The sequence below is a fragment of the Cyclopterus lumpus genome, chromosome 11 (genome assembly GCF_009769545.1).
Source record: "Cyclopterus lumpus isolate fCycLum1 chromosome 11, fCycLum1.pri, whole genome shotgun sequence".
Lineage (NCBI taxonomy): Eukaryota > Metazoa > Chordata > Actinopteri > Perciformes > Cyclopteridae > Cyclopterus > Cyclopterus lumpus.
In genome coordinates, this window is record NC_046976.1 from 19978006 (window position 1) to 19999875 (window position 21870).

A 21870-nucleotide genomic window follows, 5' to 3' on the forward strand; every position below is an offset into this window, starting at 1 on the left:
GTCTGTGTGTGTCTGTGTGTGTGTGTCTGTGTGTGTGTGTCTGTGTGTGTGTGTGTCTGTGTGTGTGTGTGTGTGTCTGTGTGTGTGTGTGTCTGTGTGTGTCTGTGTGTGTGTGTGTCTGTGTGTGTGTGTGTGTGTCTGTGTGTGTGTCTGTGTGTGTGTGTGTCTGTGTGTGTCTGTGTGTGTGTGTGCGTGTGTCTGTGTGTGTGTGTCTGTGTGTGTGTGTGTGTGTCTGTGTGTGTGTGTGTGTCTGTGTGTGTCTGTGTGTGTGTGTGTGTGTCTGTTTACTAAAATACATGATGACAATATAAACAAACCTCCAGTTTCATTGAAGCGCTGCTTTAGAGTTTCAATGTTGACTTTGTAGACATGCTGGATGTTCAAAGAGATCTCAGTCTCTCTCTTCCAGTACTGAGGATCCTGTTCTGTGACTCTCCTCATCCAGTCCTGTTTGGGTTCTGCTCTCCTGGTCTTACTGTCATAGTGACTTATTGGAAGTTCATCAACCAGCCCAACAGACACAAACTCTGGGAAGTTTGGGACTCCAGAGGACGCAGTGTAGAAGTACTTCAGAGAGTGAGTCACTGGAACAGAAAGTTAATATTAGTATTATTAGTATTAATATTATTATTATTATTAGTCCTGAAGCGACGACATCTGCAGTATTTCCAGCAGCAGAGAGTAAAGTGCAAACAAGAGACACAAAGTACAAAGAAACAAGTTTTATGAATAAGCAAATAAAAAACAGTAAAGAATCCACAATAACTGAAATATTATATATAGACGGATTAATAATAATAATGTGATCGTTTTCCCACTTGAACAAAGTGGTTTTCCAGCACATCCAAGACGTCCTCACAACATCTGCTGTGCACTCAACACACACATCAATAAATGTATTCTGTTCATACCTCTGACGACTGTGTATGAAACACATCAGCTGATGGTGTGTTTTTATATGAACACACAACACAAACACACTGATGCTGATTCGTTTGTTGTTGTTTTTTGTGACTAAGAGAGAAACGAAAGTGGAACATTTCAGTTGAAAAGTGAACTGCTGCCCTCTGGAGGACAAACTGTGTCATGAAGACTGTTTATGAATGAGCTCAAATTAGCTTGATATTTATTTACTTCTATTTCTAGCTACTCATCAGCCAATATGTATGTATGTATGTATAAATATATATATGTATGTATATATATATATATTATATATATATATATATTATATATATAATTTAAATATATATACATATATAAAGTAAAAATATATATTTATATATATATATAAATAATATATATATATATATATTTATATGTATGTAAATAATATATATACAAATATATGTATATATATAATATAAATATATATATTATTTATATATATATATAAATATATATAAATAATAGATATATAAATATATGTATATATATATATATAAATAATAGATATATATTTATATGTATGTAAATAATATATATACAAATATATGTATATATATAATATAAATATATATATTATTTATATAATATATATATAATATATATATATATAATATATATAATAATATATATATAAATATATATATATATAAATAATATATATATAGACAGCGGCTCCCTTCACCGTCACGTCGGGATCGAGCAATGAGTCGCGCGCACGGGATTTACTCTCGTTTTATAACTTTTTAATAACTTGTTCATATCGTCAACGACGAAGTGCTGCAACTAAACACCAGAAGAAGCTCCAGCTGATGAAACGCAGTGTGGAGACCAGCTGTGTTCAGTAACCACGCAGAAAGACTTCCGGTACTTCAGTCGTGACTTGAGACTGAAGGACAGTCAACACCAGGTACTTTAAGACTTGGACTCGAGGAGGATTCAAGAGGGGACTTTCACTTTCACTGGAGTCATTTGACAGGAAGCTTTCTTTACTCTACTCAAGTATTGCTTTGGGTCCTTTATCCTGGGAAAGACCCCCGTGTGGAGCAAAGGGGTCACTCACCTGCCGCCGCGCCGTGAAGGCTCATCATCAGGAGACACAGAGTCCACGTCATCGGGGAACTTCTGCTGCTTCTCGGTCTGCGGGAGGAACAGGGATGCGGTGCGTTCAGGTCCGGGACCGGGACTGTATGAGGGGAGCGAGAGGAGGAGGAGGAGGAGGAGCGCTGCCCTCCACCTCCGTCTGAGCCAATGGGAATTTAAGCTGAGCGTGACGTCACTTGAAACTAGGTAGAAGAGCCGCGCGCAGGTTGTACACGAAAGAGAAAGTAACGCGATGGCGACGCTGCGGCCTGTGTGAGGACGAAGGAGACGTTCACTGGGACGTGTTTCACCTCCTGCTGTCGGGACCCGTGGTCTGGTGTCACGTGACGTGGGAGGTCAAAGGTCACACCGCGAGCTACACATCAGCTCCTCTCGTTGCTCCCGTGCAGCAGGACTCTTGCTGTCCGTCCTGTGAAACTGATCTGAGTGCAGTCAAAGCTTCTGGTAATGAAGTGAGATGGAGGGGGGGTCCACACACATCCAATGAGGAGTGTTCTTCATGTGCTCAGCAGGGCCCACACACACTGGTCCGGGCACACGTTAGGCCTGAACCATCAGACGGACGAGCCCACCACCATGTAGCTTCCACCAAACAGCTTCTCTTCCCCTCAGCTGGTCTGGGAGAGGAGACCAAGAGGAGAAGAGACGAGGAGCAAAGCAGGAAGAGAGTCAGAGAGCTCCTCAAACACAAACATCAGATGCTGCTGAGCCGACTCAGAGCCGAGGACGCTGGAAACTGCTGCAAGCAGAGAAATGTGACACCTGTTGATGTTTGAACACCTGATGCTGCTTTCATTTTGGTTTCAGCCTCATCACTTGTTGACGAAGCACTTTATATTTTGATGAAGACAAATGGGTTATGACAGAACGTTGCTATGTTCTGTTTGTGTTGGAAAATATACAATTGTTAGGAATAAATGACCTTTACGTTTAAAAACTGGACATTGCATCTTTAAAATTCATTATTATAGCACATTCAAGAAATAAGTCATATTTTATCAGGACAATGTAGTATTTTTATTGTTTGTAATATTGACCCCGAAACTCTGGTCAATACATACAACATTGCTAATCAATACTTTATCTCTACTGATCAATACCTGAGTTCATAACCACTGATCAATACCTGAGTTTATAACCACTGATCAATACCTGAGTTTATAACCACTGATCAATACCTGAGTTTATAACCACTGATCAATAACTGAGTTTATAACTACTGATCAATACCTGAGTTCATAACTACTGATCAATAACTGAGTTTATAACCACTGATCAATACCTGAGTTTATAACCACTGATCAATAACTGAGTTCATAACTACTGATCAATAACTGAGTTTATAACTACTGATCAATAACTGAGTTTATAACTACTGATCAATAACTGAGTTCATACCTACTGATAAATACCTGAGTTCATACCTGCTGATCAATACCTGAGTTCATACCTGCTGATCAATACCTGAGTTTATAACTACTGATCAATAACTGAGTTTATAACTACTGATCAATAACTGAGTTTATACCTACTGATAAATACCTGAGTTCATACCTGCTGATCAATACCTGAGTTCATACCTACTGATCGATACCTGAGTTCATAACTACTGATAAATACCTGAGTTCATACCTGCTGATCAATACCTGAGTTCATACCTACTGATAAATACCTGAGTTCATACCTACTGATAAATACCTGAGTTCATACCTACTGATCGATACCTGAGTTCATAACTACTGATAAATACCTGAGTTCATACCTGCTGATAAATACCTGAGTTCATACCTACTGATAAATACCTGAGTTCATACCTACTGATAAATACCTGAGTTCATACCTACTGATCGATACCTGAGTTCATACCTGCTGATAAATACCTGAGTTCATACCTACTGATAAATACCTGAGTTCATAACTACTGATAAATACCTGAGTTCATAACTACTGATAAATACCTGAGTTCATACCTACTGATAAATACCTGAGTTCATACCTACTGATCAATACCTGAGTTCATACCTACTGATCAATACCTGAGTTCATACCTGCTGATCAATACCTGAGTTCATACCTACTGATAAATACCTGAGTCCATTCTAACTTCCTGCTGGTGAGTCACGTGACACAACAAAGAAGATGGCCGCTTCAGACTTCCTCTCTCTCTCTCTCTCTCTCCCACCATGAAGCACTAACTCGCCCTTTCCCTTGAACAATAGACCAGTGTTGGACGGTAACCATGACGACGGGTTAGCCGCCGTGAAAATGACTTAAATTATGTACAGAAACATTCAAACACGACGACGCCATGACAACAGGACCGTTTATTTACAGTGAAATCTAAAAGTGTTCCCGTCGCAGTACCGCCGCCGACAGCGAGGGGGCGGCGTCCCTCAACATACACTGAACGAGCACATCACAGGCAGGACAGAGAGGAATGAAGATGGATATTTCTGAGAGGTTTCTGACCTAAAATAAGATTTTAGGTCCGTTTAGGAACAATAAAAATCTTCAGAAATGTTTTATATATTAACTTTTATACTTTTTATGTCTGATCGTGTCTTTTTGGCAAATACCGGTCGCATCTTTTTAGCAGGAGATGGTCTGGAGGTGAATAAAATCAGGTACTGTCCCTTTAAATCCACCTGGAAGGGTCTTTTTCTCTTCTTTCTTTTTTTTTTGCAGCCCAATCTTCTTTATAATCAAATCCCATTTTTTAAGGGGCCGGATTGAACACATAGAAGACGCTTTTCTGTTTCATGCAAAACATGTTTAGACACCTGGTCGCCAAGAAATGTGAAGTTTATGAATCAAAAACCCAACATTTTTTTTACTTTTATTGAATTAACTTCTAATTATTAAGTAAAAATAAATTAAAAAAACTACAACATTACATCCACTCAGGATTCCTGACTGGAGAGGAACCGAGAGGTTTCCGAGGAAGAGGAGGAGGAGAGGCTGGATTCTTTTCTTCTTTTTTGGAGGGGGTGAAGGGGGTGGGGGTTCGGCCGGCGTCGGGGCAGTCTGGTCCTGGGACTCGCGTGTCCGATCCCTGGAGACCAGCTCAGTAGAAGAAATACACTGAGGAGGAAGAGCGGAGACGTTTCAGAGGCAGCATCTTCTGATGAAGACCGCGTGGTCGAAAGCTTCAGAGCTTTGATTTGAGTTTTTTTTGGTCAATTGTGGTTATTTTTTAAATCTTTAAAATTAATATTAGATTTAAACATCTGTTGAATGCAAAAATAACATTTCGATCGGAGAATTTATATAAAAAACACTGCAAAACTGTGTGTGTGTGTGTGTGTGTGTGTGTTTTTGTGTGTGTGTGTGTGTGTGTACTTACGGAAAATGACTGCAAAACATATAAGACCTACGATTGCCATAATGATCATCATCTGGAAGAAAAACACAAAATCGATGAATAAACTGAGCTGCTGAAATAATCCTTTACATTTTTTTTTTTTTAAATCTATGAAATGAAAAATAAATACTTAAATAATAATCCTTTAAATATGTTTTTTTTTTTTTAAAAAGCAACAACTAAATATATATATATATATTTAATATATATATTTTTTAATATATATATAATTTTTGTAATATTTTTTAATAAAGTGTCAACAACTGCAATTGTGTCCAAATGTGTGTGTGTGTGCGTGTGTGTGTGTGTGTGTGTGTGTGGACCTAAATAATCCTGATGACATGAGTCAGAGCTGCAGGAAATCACATCACCTCTGACCGGGGGAGGGCGAGAGAGATTAACAAGAACAAGGGGAGAGAGGGAGAGAGAGAGAAGATGTTGGTGGGTTGATTTTATGTGTGAAAATGTATGAAAGAAAAATAAAGGTTAAGTCTTATTACTATGTTATGTTTTGATCGCTGTGTATTTATTTGTAAATATGTCTGTTTGTTATTCGCATAACTCAAAAAGTATGGGAGCGATCGGGTCAAAGGTCAAGGTCATGAAAAGGTAAAAATCGTATTTTTATCATAACGCGGTAAATTTTTATCCAATTGGCATGCAACTAATGCCAAAATGTTCAGAATTCAATGCCCGATCTTGTGATATACGACATGATACAATGACGTCATAACCCTTCTTAGCGGTTGAGGGTCGAAGGTCAGGGGGGGTCACGACCTTGCAAAATGTGCGGGGTTTGTCATAACACAGTCAATTCTTATCCGATTTGCATGAAAACAGCACCAAAATGTTCACTGTTCTGTTCCCCACCCTCTCATGCAACATACAAAGGCCAAAATAATAAATCAAGGCTGATGTTCATACAAAATTCTTTTGTGATGTTTACCACAATATCTGGTATCAAGTTACATCAATTTACTGTTCCCCACACTCTCATGCCAAGTACCAAAAAGTGGCTGCGGCGAAGGTATGCGCTCTACCGAGTGCCCGTTCTAGTTTAGCTTTTTTTTCGTCTTATTTTGGCGGTTCCCAACTCCCCTTCTCGTGTTTTCAGGCCTTCAGCAGAGCTCATCGTATCGGTCAGAACAAGAAGGTGATGATCTACCGCTTCGTCACCAAGGCGTCTGTGGAGGAGAGGATCACTCAGGTAAACGAGACCGAGCCCAACGCAACGTTGACAACCGGATGCTTGGATCTGAAACGATTATTTCACACTTTAAAAAAAAAAAATTGTTCTAAGCGCAAAAAAGCTGTTTTTTTTTTTTTTTATAGCTGGTGAAAAAGCGAGACTCGCTTGTGATGACAAAGGTGCCGGACACATTAACAAACAATAAAAACGCTCTTTCCGTTGTCCAGGTTGCCAAGAAGAAGATGATGCTGACTCACCTGGTGGTCCGACCTGGTCTCGGATCCAAGACGGGCTCCATGTCCAAACAGGAACTGGACGACATCCTCAAGTTCGGAACGGAGCGGCTCTTCAAGGACGAGTTCGACGGGGGTCTAGGTGAGAGTTGAACACGAGGAGGAGGAGGAGGAGGAGGAAGAGGGGCAGATTCGTTGAGAAGATGTTTTTAAACTGACGTGTTGTTGTTGTTTTCCCGCGGCCGCTCAGGTGAGATGATGACGATGAAGCACAAGGAGGAGGACAGCAGCGTCATCCACTATGACGAGAAGGCCATCGACCGTCTGCTGGACAGGAACCAGGACGCCACCGACGACACGGAGCTGCAGAGCATGAACGAGTACCTGAGCTCCTTCAAGGTGGCTCAGTACGTGGTCAAAGACGAGGAGGAGGAGGTGAGCGCATGTGGACCGAGAGGACGAGGGCTTAAAATCGGATGCTGCTTAATGTCTCCAGGTTTTTCTTTGTACCCTCTTCAACCGTTTCTCCCGTCTTCTTCGCTCAGGAGGAGGAGGTGCAACGGGAGGTCATCAAGCAGGAGGAGAGCGTGGACCCAGACTACTGGGAGAAGCTGCTGCGTCACCATTACGAGCAGCAGCAGGAGGATCTGGCCCGCAACCTGGGCAAAGGCAAGCGCATCCGCAAGCAGGTCAATTACAACGACGGGTCTCAAGAAGACAGAGGTAAGAATGGAGGTAATCTTTGCTCTTTTTTTTTACTACTTTTAGCTTTCAGAACGTGTTGAATGAAGTCTGTATTGTCTGTTTTATTATTATTATTATTTAAAAAAATATTTATTTAAATATTTTATTATATTTACTTTTTAATGTTAATGTTTTCAAAGATTTTTTTATTTTATTAGTAATTTAATTGAAAAAAAATATTTATTTGTAGATAAAATAAATAATAATAATTTTTTAATTTGTATTTATATATGAATGAAATTGTAATTTTATTACATTATTATTAATATTTATTTGTAAGTAAAATAAATTAATTAATTTTAACCCTAAAAGTCGTCACGCCGGTTGTCCGACTCGCCTCCTTCAGTCGTGAGACTGCATTACCCATAATGCACGGCACCCAACTGCCATGACCCTCAGCCCATTTAGCATGAGGAGGAAAATGCCGGCGACGCCCACACAGACAACTGTGGAAAAACACAACTCATGACGCAACGGCAGAGACTTGTTTTTTTAACAGAATAACAGGATTTATAACTGAAGTTTGGCCTCTTTTCTTTTTACCCGTAATCTGCTAACGTCGAGGTCGCGCTCGTTCTGACCTCGTTTGTATTTCAAGGTTCAAATAAAGTTAAAAAAAAGTTGGTGTGAATGTTGAATTTGTGATGAAACAAAAATAAATCTAGCCGACGTCTTATTGGCCCCGTGCTTTAAACAAACTCTCCCTCCCTTGTTTGTCCTTTTTTTTTTTACCTCGAAGCCGATTGGCAGGATGACCAGTCCGACGGCCAATCGGATTACTCGGTGGCGTCCGAGGAGGGAGACGAGGACTTTGACGAGCGGACAGAAGGTGAGAGCCGTTACGCTCGATTTAGAAAACGTGTCTTAAACCATAAAAACTAATGCAACAAACCAGTTGTTGTGACGCGCTCGTGTGGTTAAAAAAATGATGCTCCTGCAGAGCGTCTTGACGTAATCGCCACGTCCGTTTTATTTATTTATTATTTCTGCAGCCAACTCTCGCAGGCCGAGCAGGAAGGGCCTGAGGAACGACAAGGACAAGCCGCTGCCCCCCCTGCTGGCCAGGGTGGGAGGCAACATCGAGGTGAGGCCCCTTTCGGCGTGGGTTCCCCTGCCCGGGTACCTGTGCATCGTGTTCTCCAACCAGGTCGATCTCGGAGACGTTCCCGGCCGCTCTCCAAAATAAAATACAAATAAATTCAGGAACGCATTGTTCCTCCATTCTCGAAGTGTCTTCTGAAATGTTTTCTTACGGACTTCAAACGTCAGAAAAAAGATCTCCGATGGCCAGATTCATGAACGCCTGTAAATGTGTTCTCAGCTCCGCCGTGGTGCTGTTCTGCTGTTGCCCTTCAAAACAAAAGCTCAACATTGAGCATGAATTGAGAGTGGCCGTATCAAGCCTCCAACCCCGTTTTAGTGGAAAGCAGCTCATTGCCACAAATGCTGATTAAACATGATGGCTCACAGATATCTGTACTAATTTTGCACAGGTTGCACAATCTTTTTAGATTCAGTGTAAAACTCTTTATTTCCAAATATTTGAACTTGTTTTGTTTAGTTTTTCACAGGTTGCACTTTATTTGTTATCTTGAAAGGATATTTAGTGTGAAACAGCCACAATAAGTTAATCTTTGCCAAATATTAGTTATTTTTTGCACTGTTTTAACAATCTAATGGAGCAATCTGGTTTCCTTGAAAAGTGATTGCAATTTTATTTATTCTATTATATGAAAGAGTCACACGTAGTGATTAATAAAAGTATTTTTTGGGGGGGCGTGAACATTTTTCTTCCTCCGAAGTGGGCGTGACAGAGAAAGTTTGAGAACCACTTATAATAGTCATCAGGGCTCAGACTGTCGCCAAGGCAGAGGTCAGAGGTCAGGGATGTTGGGCTTAAAAAGGTTGCTGTAAAGAGGCCCTGTGTTCTGCCGGTTCCCCAGGTGTTGGGCTTCAACTCTCGGCAGAGGAAGGCCTTCCTGAACGCAGTGATGCGTTATGGGATGCCTCCCCAGGATGCCTTCACCACCCAGTGGCTGGTCCGAGACCTGCGGGGGAAATCTGAGAAGGAGTTCAAGTGAGAAGAGTTTTGTATTTATTGCCTATTCATTTCAATACTTCTTTCTTTTTAAAAAAAATCTTTTCTTTTCTTGTTTTGCTTATTTGACAGTTTTTGTAGTATTAATTATTACCTTTTTTTTTGTATGTTAAAACTTATATATGCCGAAATAAAATATGTAAAATATTGTTAAATTTGTATGTCGCCCACAGAAATCCGTAAGAATGTTACTGGTTAGTGTGTGTGTGTGTGTGTGTGTGTGTGTGAGTGAGAGTAAATAAATAACTAACTCTATTTATATTCGATCTCTCAGGGCGTACGTCTCTCTCTTCATGCGTCACCTCTGTGAACCCGGAGCCGACGGGGCCGAGACCTTCGCCGACGGCGTCCCCAGAGAAGGGTTGTCGCGGCAACACGTCCTCACGCGCATCGGCGTCATGTCGCTCATTCGCAAAAAGGTAACGACGAGGAAACTTTGTCTCCACTTTTACTTTTAGCTTAGACATAAGAACATTTAACTAGTTTGAATGAAATGACGGGAAAACTCAATCGTGTGACTCGACTAAATGGAAACGTGACGTCTTCTTATTAAATATTTTGCGTCGGGAAGGAATTTAAACGATTTCGCAACGAACAATATGGCCGACGTGTAAGCAACGCGTCCTTCAGCGTTGCCGATGTCTCGTCCAATCGGAGTCCTGCAATCCACTCGACAAGTTCCTCCTTTTTTATGTTGGCGATATAGAAACCAGAGCGTTGAGGAGTTTAAACTCCAAAACGGGTTTTTGAGTTTCTTTTTTTTTTTTTGACGCCGCCGGTTTGCTTCCCCCCGCGTCGCAGGTGCAGGAGTTCGAGCACGTGAACGGCCAGTGGTCGATGCCCTGGATGGCCGAGCTGGAGGAGAGCAAGAAGGCGGCTGCGGCGGCTGCGGCTGCGCAGCTCGACTCGCCGGGGAAAACCCCGTCCACCGGAACCCCCGCCGACACGCAGCCCAACACACCTGCTCCAGGTAACGGACACACACACACACACACACACACACACACACACACACACACACACACACACATCCGCTCTCCCTTTTTGAAAACGACACGATAATAACAATAACGAGCGTTTTTGTCTCCTGTAGGCGACGACTCCTCCTCAAAGAGCGAGGAAGCGGCGAAGGAGGCGGAGAAGAGTCCAGCGGAGGTGAAGAAAGAGGGCGAGGCGGAGAAGAGCAACAGCAAAGAGCCGGCGAACGCCAGCGACGAGGTAGGAACGATGCGTTCGAGTGACGTGGATAAAAGTACGATTTTTACCCCAAAAAAACAAATGCATATTCTGAGCGTTTTTATAAAAAAAATGTTCCCCCTCCGCGTCGCCTTCCAGGTGATCGCCATCCCAGACGACGACGACGACGACGACGAGGAAGACGAGAAGAGTCCGCCGGCGGAGCCGGAGAGCAAAAAGAACGGGGAGGAGCCGATGGAGACGGACAGACCGAGCAACGGGGAGAAGGAGAAGGAGGGAGAGAAGGAGGCAGAGAGCGAGATGAAGAGTTCGGAGGCAGGAGAGGAGACAAAGTCGCCGTCAGAGGCCAAGACGGAGGGGTCAGAGGTCAAATCTGAGGACCCCGAGGTCAAAGGTAAAACTCTTCCTCCTCTTTTTTTTTTTTAAACGCTTGTAAACGGGATTTGTTTTGAGGTTTTATTTTCACTCACAACGTGTCTTAAAACACTTTTTTTTGTTATGGATAACATTTAAGTGTCCCGTAAAAATGTATCCATAAATGTACAACACGATGAGACCGAGACGATGCTTCGACTGATGTATAATAATAATAATCTCTCTAAATCATCACTCATTTTTTAAACATGGCCACCAATCAAAACTGAGGTGTCTTCTTCTCTTCCATCATCTTAAAATAATTATCTATCCACCTTGTTGCTGTTTGTTTTATGGGGAGCGCCAACAAAAAAACCTTCCAAACCCATAAAATCTGTTCAGCCGTAACGGATCCGGACGTTTCAGATCCGGTCTCCGGGAGAAACTTTGTGTCGCAGTTTGTTTGTTTGTTTGGGATCTTTTTAAAAAGATGCCCTCTTTATTTTCTCCCCTCTTCTTTTTTTTAAAAAAAAAGTGTTTTTCTCTGTTTTTGCAGGAGAAGAAAAGAAAGAGGAAAAGATGGACGCCACGCCTCCTGCAGATGAAAAGAAAGGTACCAAACGCCCGTTTCCTTCTCCGATAGCGAAACTTCTTTTATACCTCATTTTTATATATAACTTTTATTTATACCTCCTTTTTATATAAAAACTTTTATTTATACCTCTTTTTATATACTTTTTTTTATTTTATATACATCTTTACATATAATTTCTTTTATTATACCTCTTTTTATATATAATTTTTTTTATTATACCTCTTTTTATATATTAAAACTTTTATTTATACCTCTTTTTTATATATAAAGCTTTTATTTATACATCTTTATATATAAAAACTTATTTATACCTCTTTTTTATACATACACTTTTTTATACCTCTTTTATATATAAAAACTTTTATTTATACCTCTTTTTATATACCTTTTTTTTATATACCTCTTTTTATATATACATTTTTTTATTATTGCTCTATTTATATATTACAACTTTTATTTATACCTCTTTATATATAAAAACTTATTTATACCTCTTATATATAAAAACTTTTATTTATACCTCTTTTATATACCTTTTTTTTATATACCTCTATATATAATTTCTTTTATTATACCTCTTTTTATATATACATTTTTTTATTATTGCTCTATTTATATATTAAAACTTTTATTTATACCTCTTTATATATATATATATATAAAAACTTTTATTTATACCTCTTTTTTTATATATAAAGCTTTTTTATACCTCTTTTATATAAAACAACTTTTATTTATACCTCTTTTATATATACACTTTTTTATACCTCTTTTATATATAAAAACTTTTTTTATATACCTCTATATATAATTTCTTTTATTATACCTCTTTTTATATATACATTTTTTTATTATTGCTCTATTTTTATATATAAAGCTTTTTTATACCTCTTTATATATATATAAAAACTTTATTTATACCTCCTTTCTTAAATATATATAAACTTGTTATACCTCTTATATATAAAGGTTTTATTTATACATCTTTATATATAAAAAAATATTTATACCTCTTTTTTATTTAACCTATTTTATACCTCTTTTATATATAAAAACTTTTATTTATACCTCCTTTTTATATATATATATAAACTTTTATTTATACCTCTTTTTTTATATATATATATATATATATAAACTTTTATTCATACCTCTTTTTTTATATAAAAACTTTTTTATACCTCTTATATATAAAAACTTTTTTGTACCTCTTATATATAAAAACTTTTATTTATACCTCCTTTTTTTAAATATATATAAAAACTTTTATTTATACCTCCTTTTTTATATATATATATAAACTTTTATTTATACCTCTTTTTTATATATATATATATATATAAACTTTTATTTATACCTCTTTTTTTTATATATATATATATATATATATAAACTTTTATTCATACCTCTTTTTTTTATATAAAAACTTTTATTTATACCTCCTTTTTATATATATATATATATATAAACTTTTATTTATACCTCTTTTTTTATATATATATATATATATATAAACTTTTATTCATACCTCTTTTTTTTATATAAAAACTTTTTTATACCTCTTATATATAAAAACTTTTTTGTACCTCTTATATATAAAAACTTTTATTTTTTTTATATATATATATATATATATATATATATATATATATAAACTTTTTTTATATCTCCTTTTTATATATAAAACCTTTTTTTTTGTGGAATAAAATCCGTCCGTTTCTCCGTGATCGTGAACCTCCTCTCGTCCTCCCGCAATAGAGCCGAAGGAGGAGAAGGAGCCCCCGAAGCCGGAGGAGGCGACCAAACTTCAGAACGGAGACGGCGGCAAGGAGAGCGGAGCGTCGGCTACCTCCGCCGCCGTCGCCACGACGACCGCAGTCGGCATCGTGGGAGCTGCCGTCGGAGCTGCCGCTGTCGCAGCCGCAGCCGCCAGCGAGGAGAAGAAGAAGGCGGCCAAGTCCCGATTCATGTTCAACATCGCTGACGGAGGGTTCACAGGTACACACACACACGCACACACACACGCACGCACACACACACACACACACACACACACACACACACGGCTGCGCTCGTTTCCTCACCGACATCTTTCCTCTTTTCAGAGCTTCACTCTTTGTGGCAGAACGAGGAGCGCGCCGCCACCGTCACCAAGAAGACCAACGAGATCTGGCACCGCCGGCACGACTACTGGCTGCTGGCCGGCATCATACAGTATCCTTTCCCCACCTGTGATTGGCTCTCAGACCTCTGTGTGTGAGATGTGGAGGAGGAGTTGTTGTTGTTGTTGTTGCTGTTGCCCTTGACCACCGCTCCTCCCAGACACGGTTACGCTCGCTGGCAGGACATCCAGAACGACGTGAAGTTCGCCATCCTCAACGAGCCTTTCAAGGGAGAGATGAACCGAGGAAACTTCCTGGAAATCAAGAACAAGTTCCTCGCCCGGAGGTTCAAGGTAGGAAGACACGGGAAACGTTCAGTCCGAGTATTTTCACCTCCTTTTGTCGTCTTCTCGTTTTTAATTCATTAAAAACGAGTAAATCTGTTGGTTTGCTCGTGTTTTTGTGACTTTAGTGAATCCAAATTGTCCCTTTTTTTGTTGTTGTATTTGTTAGGCTTGTCGCCGCAAATTATTAATTATTATATCTTTAAGTTTCTATAAAGATGTTTTAAACACCAGCACTGTGTGCGTGTTCCTCTTCCCTTCAGACTTCTACCGGAACGTTTATTCATCTGACATTTTCAAACCGCTTTGCTTCCTCTACGTTGCTGTGAACATTGGTCGAAAACCCAAAACGTTTAGCCGTAGCCATGTTTTAATTTAGTAAATGTAACTTTGTGTTTTATATATTAATGTGTATATTCTCAACCCCGACTGACCCTTTCGTGCCTGTCTATGTTCCTCCTGCAGCTGTTGGAGCAGGCGCTGGTGATCGAGGAGCAGCTGCGTCGCGCCGCCTACCTCAACATGTCCGAGGATCCCTCCCACCCCTCCATGGCCCTCAACACGCGCTTCAGCGAGGTGGAGTGTCTGGCCGAGTCCCACCAGCACCTCAGCAAGGAGTCCATGTCCGGGAACAAACCGGCCAACGCCGTCCTGCACAAAGGTGAGGCGACGACCTCCGGTTGTATAGAAGTCTATGCTTCATGTGTTGAAGCTGCATTCTCTCTCCTGACCACCAGGGGGCGACTCCTCTGGTTGTATAGAAGTCTATGCTTCATGTGTTAAAGCTGCATTCTCTCTCCTGACCACCAGGGGGCGACTCCTCTGGTTGTATAGAAGTCTATGCTTCATGTGTTAAAGCTGCATTCTCTCTCCTGACCACCAGGGGGCGACTCCTCTGGTTGTATAGAAGTCTATGCTTCATTTGTTAAAGCTGCATTATCTCTCCTGACCACCAGGGGCGACTCCTCTGGTTGTATAGAAGTCTATGCTTCATGTGTTAAAGCTGCATTCTCTCTCCTGACCACCAGGGGGCGACTCCTCTGGTTGTATAGAAGTCTTTACATGTCATTTTAAAAACATTTACCCAAATGCGTCGACTTGATTTAACAAACACGTCTTCTTAAAAATCACAACCTGCAGTTCAGACACTTTGACTGGTATCAGATATTCGTTGTTGGTAGGCGGTTTAAATTTGGCCCAAAATAAGTTTCTCTCCTCTTTATTATTTTCAGCACCCGATCTTTTCGAGACTCTCCTGACAATAATGTTTTAATTTGTAAAATGATTTACACGGTCAACTCTTGTTTATTTATAATGTTCTAGTTAAAAATAAATAAATAATTGTTCTGTTGAAGAAATAGTCAAAGTTAGTACAAACTTATCTTCTTAACTAGAGCAGAACAATAAAAATATAAATCAACGGATGGAAATTTAACCGTATTACAATTTTAATAAAATGAACCATACATCTTGTTGTGATATCTCTTTATTAATATTTATATTTATTCTCTTTCTCTCTCAGTGCTAAAGCAGCTGGAAGAGTTGCTGAGTGACATGAAGGCGGACGTCACCCGCCTCCCGGCAACCATCGCACGGATACCGCCGGTTGCCGTGCGGCTCCAGATGTCCGAGAGGAACATCTTGAGTCGGCTGGCGAGCCGAGGGCCCGAGACCCAGACACAGACGCAACAGGTACGGAGCAGACCTATTTTATATTTATATTTATTGATATATATATAATTTTATTTTTAGATATATTTATTCATATATATTTATATATATATATATATAGGTATATTTAATTTTATTCATATTTATTTATATATATTTAAATTTTTATTTATTTAGATATACATATATTTTTATATATATATAATTTATTAATTTAGATATATTTTTTTTATATATTTAGATATATTTTTTTATATATTTAGATATATTTTTTTATTGTTTATTTATTTTTATATATTTATTTATTTAGATATATTTATTTATTTAGATATATTTTTTTAACTTTTACTATTTTTTTAAATGTTTATTTATTTAGATATATTTAATTTTTATTTATATATATATATTTATTATTATTATTATTATTATTATTGTGTAAATGTTCCTTCAAGATTTGATGTAAAAGCGTCCTCCGTTTTCTTTCCTCCTCCAGATGTCACAGCAGTAACTGAAACTCTGCGCTTTACCTCGAAAAACCAACCCCCTGCCTCACCTTGACATTCCTGATTGGTGCACAGCAGAATGACGGACAGCGCGCTCAAGCTTGAAGCCACGCCCAGTTCAACCCCCCCCAACGCCCCAAAAAACAGACATTAAACAGTTTTTCTGGAGGATCGAATCTCTTCCCCAAAGTTTGAGGCTGTGGACAGAAAGGCTATTTTATTTTATTTTTCCTCTTTTTTTTCAATTTCTGTATTAATATTATTGATATAATGTTATTATGATGGTTTTTTGGGACCTAAATAAAAAATGTAATAAAGAATTTGTTTGTGGTCAGTTGGTGGGGAGGGGCTGTCGTAGTTAAATTAACTCTTTATTTTTTAGTTATTTTTTTCGATGGCATCAGCAGTTGAGTTTCTTGATTTTTTTTCGACACTTCTTCACTAAAATCTTCAGGTTTTCCTCGTGAGTCCGAATTACTGCCGACTTTTAGTTTGGATTTAAATTCCTGGTTTGTAATCTGATTTATTTTTATTCCCTTTTATGATATTACTTTAATGGCAAAGCGACTTTATACAGAATTTTAAGTTGCGTCTCCACTTCCTGGGTCTATTTTCTTCGTCTTCGAATGCGTTTTTTTTTTGTCACGTGCACTTTCTTTTGATTTTATTTTGCATATACATGACGTTTTACTTATAACGACAACGTTTTGGGGAGTTTTACAAAAGAGGAAGCAAATGTTTTAAAGATTTCCGGTCATGTTTCTTGATCCGCCTCGCCGTTAATTTCGACTTGTTAAATTCTCTTTTTTGCAGTTTCAAACTGCATATTTTTTTGTTTTTAACGAGCATTTAGTCGGTTAATACAATATGGGGCGGGACACGACCACGAGTTAAACTGTCCTCACTACAAAGACATAAAAGGTGGTCTTTCCGTACCAAAACTTGAAATGATATTTTTGGTCTTGTTTCCTCAATTTGGAAAATATTGCCTCGCCCCGCAGGTTAGAGGACCTGGTTTAATCGAAAATATTCCATTCAAAGTATGTACTACCTGTCATACCTGGAGCATCCTTTTTTCTATACCTACAACCAGTGGCGGCTGGTGGAATTCTCTTTTGTTGGTAGGGCCGTCCAATCAATTTCAGCAAACATCCCAGTATGATTCAATAAAAATAAAAATAAAATGCGCATTTCTAGTTTGTAGTTAAAGATTTAACATTTATTCCAAAACTGACTTAAGGACATCTTGTTAATATATATATATATATATATATAAATATATATATATATAAATATATATAAATATATATATATATATATATAAATATAAATATATATAAATATATATATATATATATATATATATATATATACACACACATATACAATATATATAATATAAAATATATATATTATATATATACATATTATATAATATATATATATGTTTTTCTAGATGTTTTTCCTACATGTGTTGAATTAAACAAATTAGGCTGCCTTAACTGTCTTTAAGTACTGCGCATATGTACAATTCTGACACTTAATTTTGTCTTGTAAAAAGTAAAATAAAAATTGCATAGCAAACAGATAAAGTTATTGCAATTGATATCAAGTTTGATCGATGATCATGTTTAAGTGACTTAATACTTTTAAGTAAGCTATTAAGTAGAGATGGGCAAACGATACCAGAGCTGCGAAGCATTGCAATGTAAACAACAACACCGCTAACGGTTATATACACAACATCAAATCTGTGAATGAACACGCAGCTTTAATTGACTTTTACTGCAGAAATGTGAGATTGAAACATTGAGGCGTTAGTGCTTCGACGCGCTGTTAAACAACTGCTTTAATGTCAGTCTGCCACCAGATGTCGCTGTTCTTCTTCAAAGAATCATTTTCGGTACAAATAGGAAGAAAAGCCTCAATGCTTCATCCGCCCATCCCTACTATTAAGTAAAAAAAACACAACATTTACAACAATATTCCAACACACAAACGATTCAAAAACTATTCATGAAGTAGCCATATGGCAAGAACTTTACCAGCATTCACAAAAAAAAGAGAACAGAGAGTCCAAGAAAGCATTTTCTGGATGTTTTCAATAAATGAAGAGACTGAACCTCTGACTTAATAATGTTCTCCGTGCCCCTCTGCAATTTGTCCAAGGACCAACAGAGATGCTATCTAAGTATGCATCGAAGTCCTTCCCTTCATCATAGCACACTAGAATGTACTCAAAACTGGATCAACTTCAAATAGACAGAAGGTTGAGAACAGAAATTGATAGAAAGCGTACCTTTGAAAATAAACATGGACATAGCAGGGGTCCTCGTGAACAACAATCCAGTAGAAGGAATATAACCTTTTAAGAATCTGCTTTAATAACGGTTATAATATTGGAGTATTATCCATCAATCCATCCATGTCAGCTGACCCAGGCTTGTTAGGTTCAATGAAATCTCGAGCTCCCTGTGCTTGGAGAAAAAAAAAAAAAAAAAAGTCCAGAATCCAGAGATTTATATAATAAAAGTATTTAATAAAAGAACAAGGATCATAAGCATAGATTCTGTCCCAGCCGGGCACGCTCACGTGTTGGCGAGGCCACGGACTAAATGAGCAGCTCTCTGCAAAAATATTCAGGCTGGTTTTATGATTCCCAAAGGAAACCTCCATTTTGACTACGCCTCCCATAAGCGATACAATTCATTCATACCCGAGTCATCTCGTAGTTATGATAACCATAAAACATGTTACAATCAGCATTACAGTTACAATAATAATACTTATACAGTGATGATACTTCTACTGTGACTTTCTCCTATGTTCTGTCACGACTGCAGTTATGGACTTGAACCCAAACGCACGACTCGGGAGGCAAAGTGCAACAAAAAGCACAGTTTTAATAAACTGGAATAACAAAGAGAAAATCAACGTGAACAAAGTAGCAACGAAACAAAACTGGGAAAATAGCAAAAACTAACATGAACAAAGTAACAAAATGACTCGACCTGGACAATGACAAGCGGCATGGACATCCTGGTTCACAAGACCAGACGAACTGGCCCAGGACAAAGGGAGAAGCAGACAATATATACACAGGGTGAGGGCACAGGTGGAAACAATCAGGAGGCAGCCAATCAGACCAGAGGGGAAACACACAGGGGGAGGAACAAGTTGCCTGAAACAAGAGGAGAGTTGACTTTCACAGTAAAACAGGAAATCACGAGACAACATGGACACAAGACACGAAACTGATTAACTTAACATCACAGTTTCCTGGACATGACATGTTTTCCTAATACATTCCTCATAATATCCCTTATTAATGGTCATATCTTTCTTATGTAGTAATTTAAAGCATAGACTTTCTTATTTACACGTGCAAGTATATATAAAAAACATTACAACTTCCCTCTCCACCCGCAACATTCGCTAGCTCATTCTGGGGGATCCAAGGCCAGCTGGGAGATATAATCCCTCCAGCGTGTCCTCGGTCTTCCCCGGGGCCTCCTACCAGTTGGACGTGCCCGGAAAACCTCTAATGGGAGGCGTCCAGGAGGCATCCTGACTAGATGAACCACCTCAGCTGACTCGAAGGAGTAGCGGCTCAACTCCAAGTTCCCTCCTGATGTCCGAGCTCCTTACCCTCTCTAAGGCTGAAACCCGTTCTTTCCAGAGGTGAGGGTCGGATCGTACACCGACCTGTAGACACCAAGCCGGTCCGGTGCAGCGCCTGTCTTACTGCTGCAGCGCCTGTCTTACTGCTGCAGCGCCTGTCTTACTGCTGCAGCGCCTGTCTTACTGCTACAGCGCCTGTCTTAGTGCTGCAGCGCCTGTCTTACTGCTGCAGCGCCTGTCTTACTGCTGCAGCGCCTGTCTTACTGCTGCAGCGCACCGATCCACCTGTCGATCTCCCGCTCCTTCTCACCCTCCCTCGTGAGCAAGACCCCGAGATACTTGACCTCCTTCGCTTGGGGGTGGTCATTCTGTCCCGACCCGGCCACTTCACGCGGTCCGAGGAGGCCAACAGGACCACATCATCTGCAAACACCAGAGAGCACCTAGATATCCTGTCCGTGAAAACCACGAACAGTACCGGTGATAAAGGGCAGCCCCGATGGAGGCCAACGGCCCCGGTGGAGCCCCGATGGAGGCCAACGGCCCCGGTGGAGCCCCGTTGGAGGCCACCGGCCCCGGTGGAGCCCCGTTGGAGGCCAACGGCCCCGGTGGAGCCCCGTTGGAGGCCAACAGCCCCGGTGGAGCCCCGGTGGAGGCCAACGGCCCCGGTGGAGCCCCAGTGGAGGCCAACAGCCCCGGTGGAGCCCCGGTGGAGGCCAACAGCCCCGGTGGAGCCCCGGTGGAGGCCAACGGCCCCGGTGCCCCGGTGGAGGCCAACAGCCCCAATGGAGGCCAACAGCCCCGGTGGAGGCCAACGGCCCCGGTGCCCCGGTGGAGGCCAACAGCCCCAATGGAGGCCAACGGCCCCGGTGCCCCGGTGGAGGCCAACAGCCCCGGTGGAGGCCAACAGCCCCGGTGGAGGCCAACAGCCCCGGTGCCCCGGTGGAGGCCAACGGCCCCGGTGGAGGCCAACAGCCCCGGGAACGTGAACACGGCTCCTACTGCAGGCCTACAGAGACCGGATGGCCCGTTGCAACGAGCCCGGCACCCCATACTTTCAATAGCTTGAATACATGGTGTATGTATGTATGTTTACACGATGCGCTTATATATATTAATATGTGTGTAGATATTGGCATGTTTACCCTTATTTATATTTATATATTTTATTTTGTATGATTATGTACCTGTGCATCTTTGTGTATGTGTAGTGTGCACATATTTTCTTTTTCATATGCATATCTATAATGCCTCCATATCCAGCAAGTTACAAGCTTCCTTTATATCAATAAACTGAAGATCCGATAGTTCAGATGAAAATGGATCAATACTTATGTTATTGTATTAACAGATCAATACTTATGTTATTGTATTAACAGATCAATACTCATGTTATTGTATCGTTCACACATGCATCAAAATCCCTCCTCTCTTATTCATCCCACCCGCTCTACACAGACCCAGCACCTCGTCACTGGGGGCCTCTGGAACTGTCAGTCAGCTAACCGCAAGGCGGACTTCATCTCTGGCTTCGCTATCAAGCAATCGCTGGACTTCCTGGCTCTCACTGAGACTTGGATCACACCACTGACACTCTTCTCTTTACGCTGTCGTCCTCTCTTGATTCTCTCTGTCCTCTTACGACTCTAAAGGTCCTCAAGTCCTCTCCGGCTCCGTGGCTGTCCGAACCAGTGCGCGCCGAGAGAGCCACTATGCGAGCATCTGAAAGGAAATGGCGAAAATCCAAACACGCCAGCGACCTGCTCACCTATCAATCTCTTCTCTCCTCCTTCTCTGCGTCCATCTCTG

General features: G+C 40.1%; 2 protein-coding genes and 1 long non-coding RNA gene across 4 annotated transcripts in view; 1 reads left to right on the forward strand and 2 right to left on the reverse strand.

Moving 5' to 3' along the window:
* LOC117738772 (major histocompatibility complex class I-related gene protein-like) overlaps window positions 1-2166 on the reverse strand; it is a 7587-nt gene extending 5421 nt beyond the window's left edge. Inside the window, exons 1-2 of one of the 2 annotated variants that reach the window (XM_034544889.1) lie at window positions 2009-2164; window positions 318-584 (exon numbers count right to left, since the gene is read on the reverse strand). In XM_034544889.1, the coding sequence (XP_034400780.1) occupies window positions 318-584; window positions 2009-2060 (319 nt within the window). In that variant the 5' untranslated portion in view covers window positions 2061-2164. Of the gene's footprint in view, window positions 1-317; window positions 585-2008 lie in introns of both variants that reach the window. The other variant, XM_034544890.1, reaches the window with a different exon arrangement.
* A 2863-nt stretch (window positions 2167-5029) lies between these two features.
* LOC117738826 lies at window positions 5030-6966 on the reverse strand. The gene is made up of 3 exons (XR_004610120.1): window positions 6857-6966; window positions 5393-5444; window positions 5030-5130 (listed from the first exon to the last, which is right to left on the reverse strand). It is a non-coding gene; the product is annotated as an uncharacterized LOC117738826 (long non-coding RNA).
* LOC117738746 (chromodomain-helicase-DNA-binding protein 4-like) lies at window positions 6510-16760 on the forward strand. Its single transcript, XM_034544842.1, has 18 exons — window positions 6510-6617; window positions 6827-6974; window positions 7083-7267; window positions 7378-7555; window positions 8316-8405; window positions 8569-8660; window positions 9520-9653; window positions 9949-10093; window positions 10476-10644; window positions 10768-10892; window positions 11010-11265; window positions 11782-11838; window positions 13579-13818; window positions 13926-14034; window positions 14143-14275; window positions 14732-14927; window positions 15789-15958; window positions 16431-16760. The coding sequence occupies exons 1-18, from the start codon at window positions 6567-6569 to the stop codon at window positions 16443-16445; spliced, it is 2493 nt and encodes an 830-aa protein (XP_034400733.1). The 5' UTR covers window positions 6510-6566; the 3' UTR covers window positions 16446-16760.
* Window positions 16761-21870: the final 5110 nt, after the last annotated feature.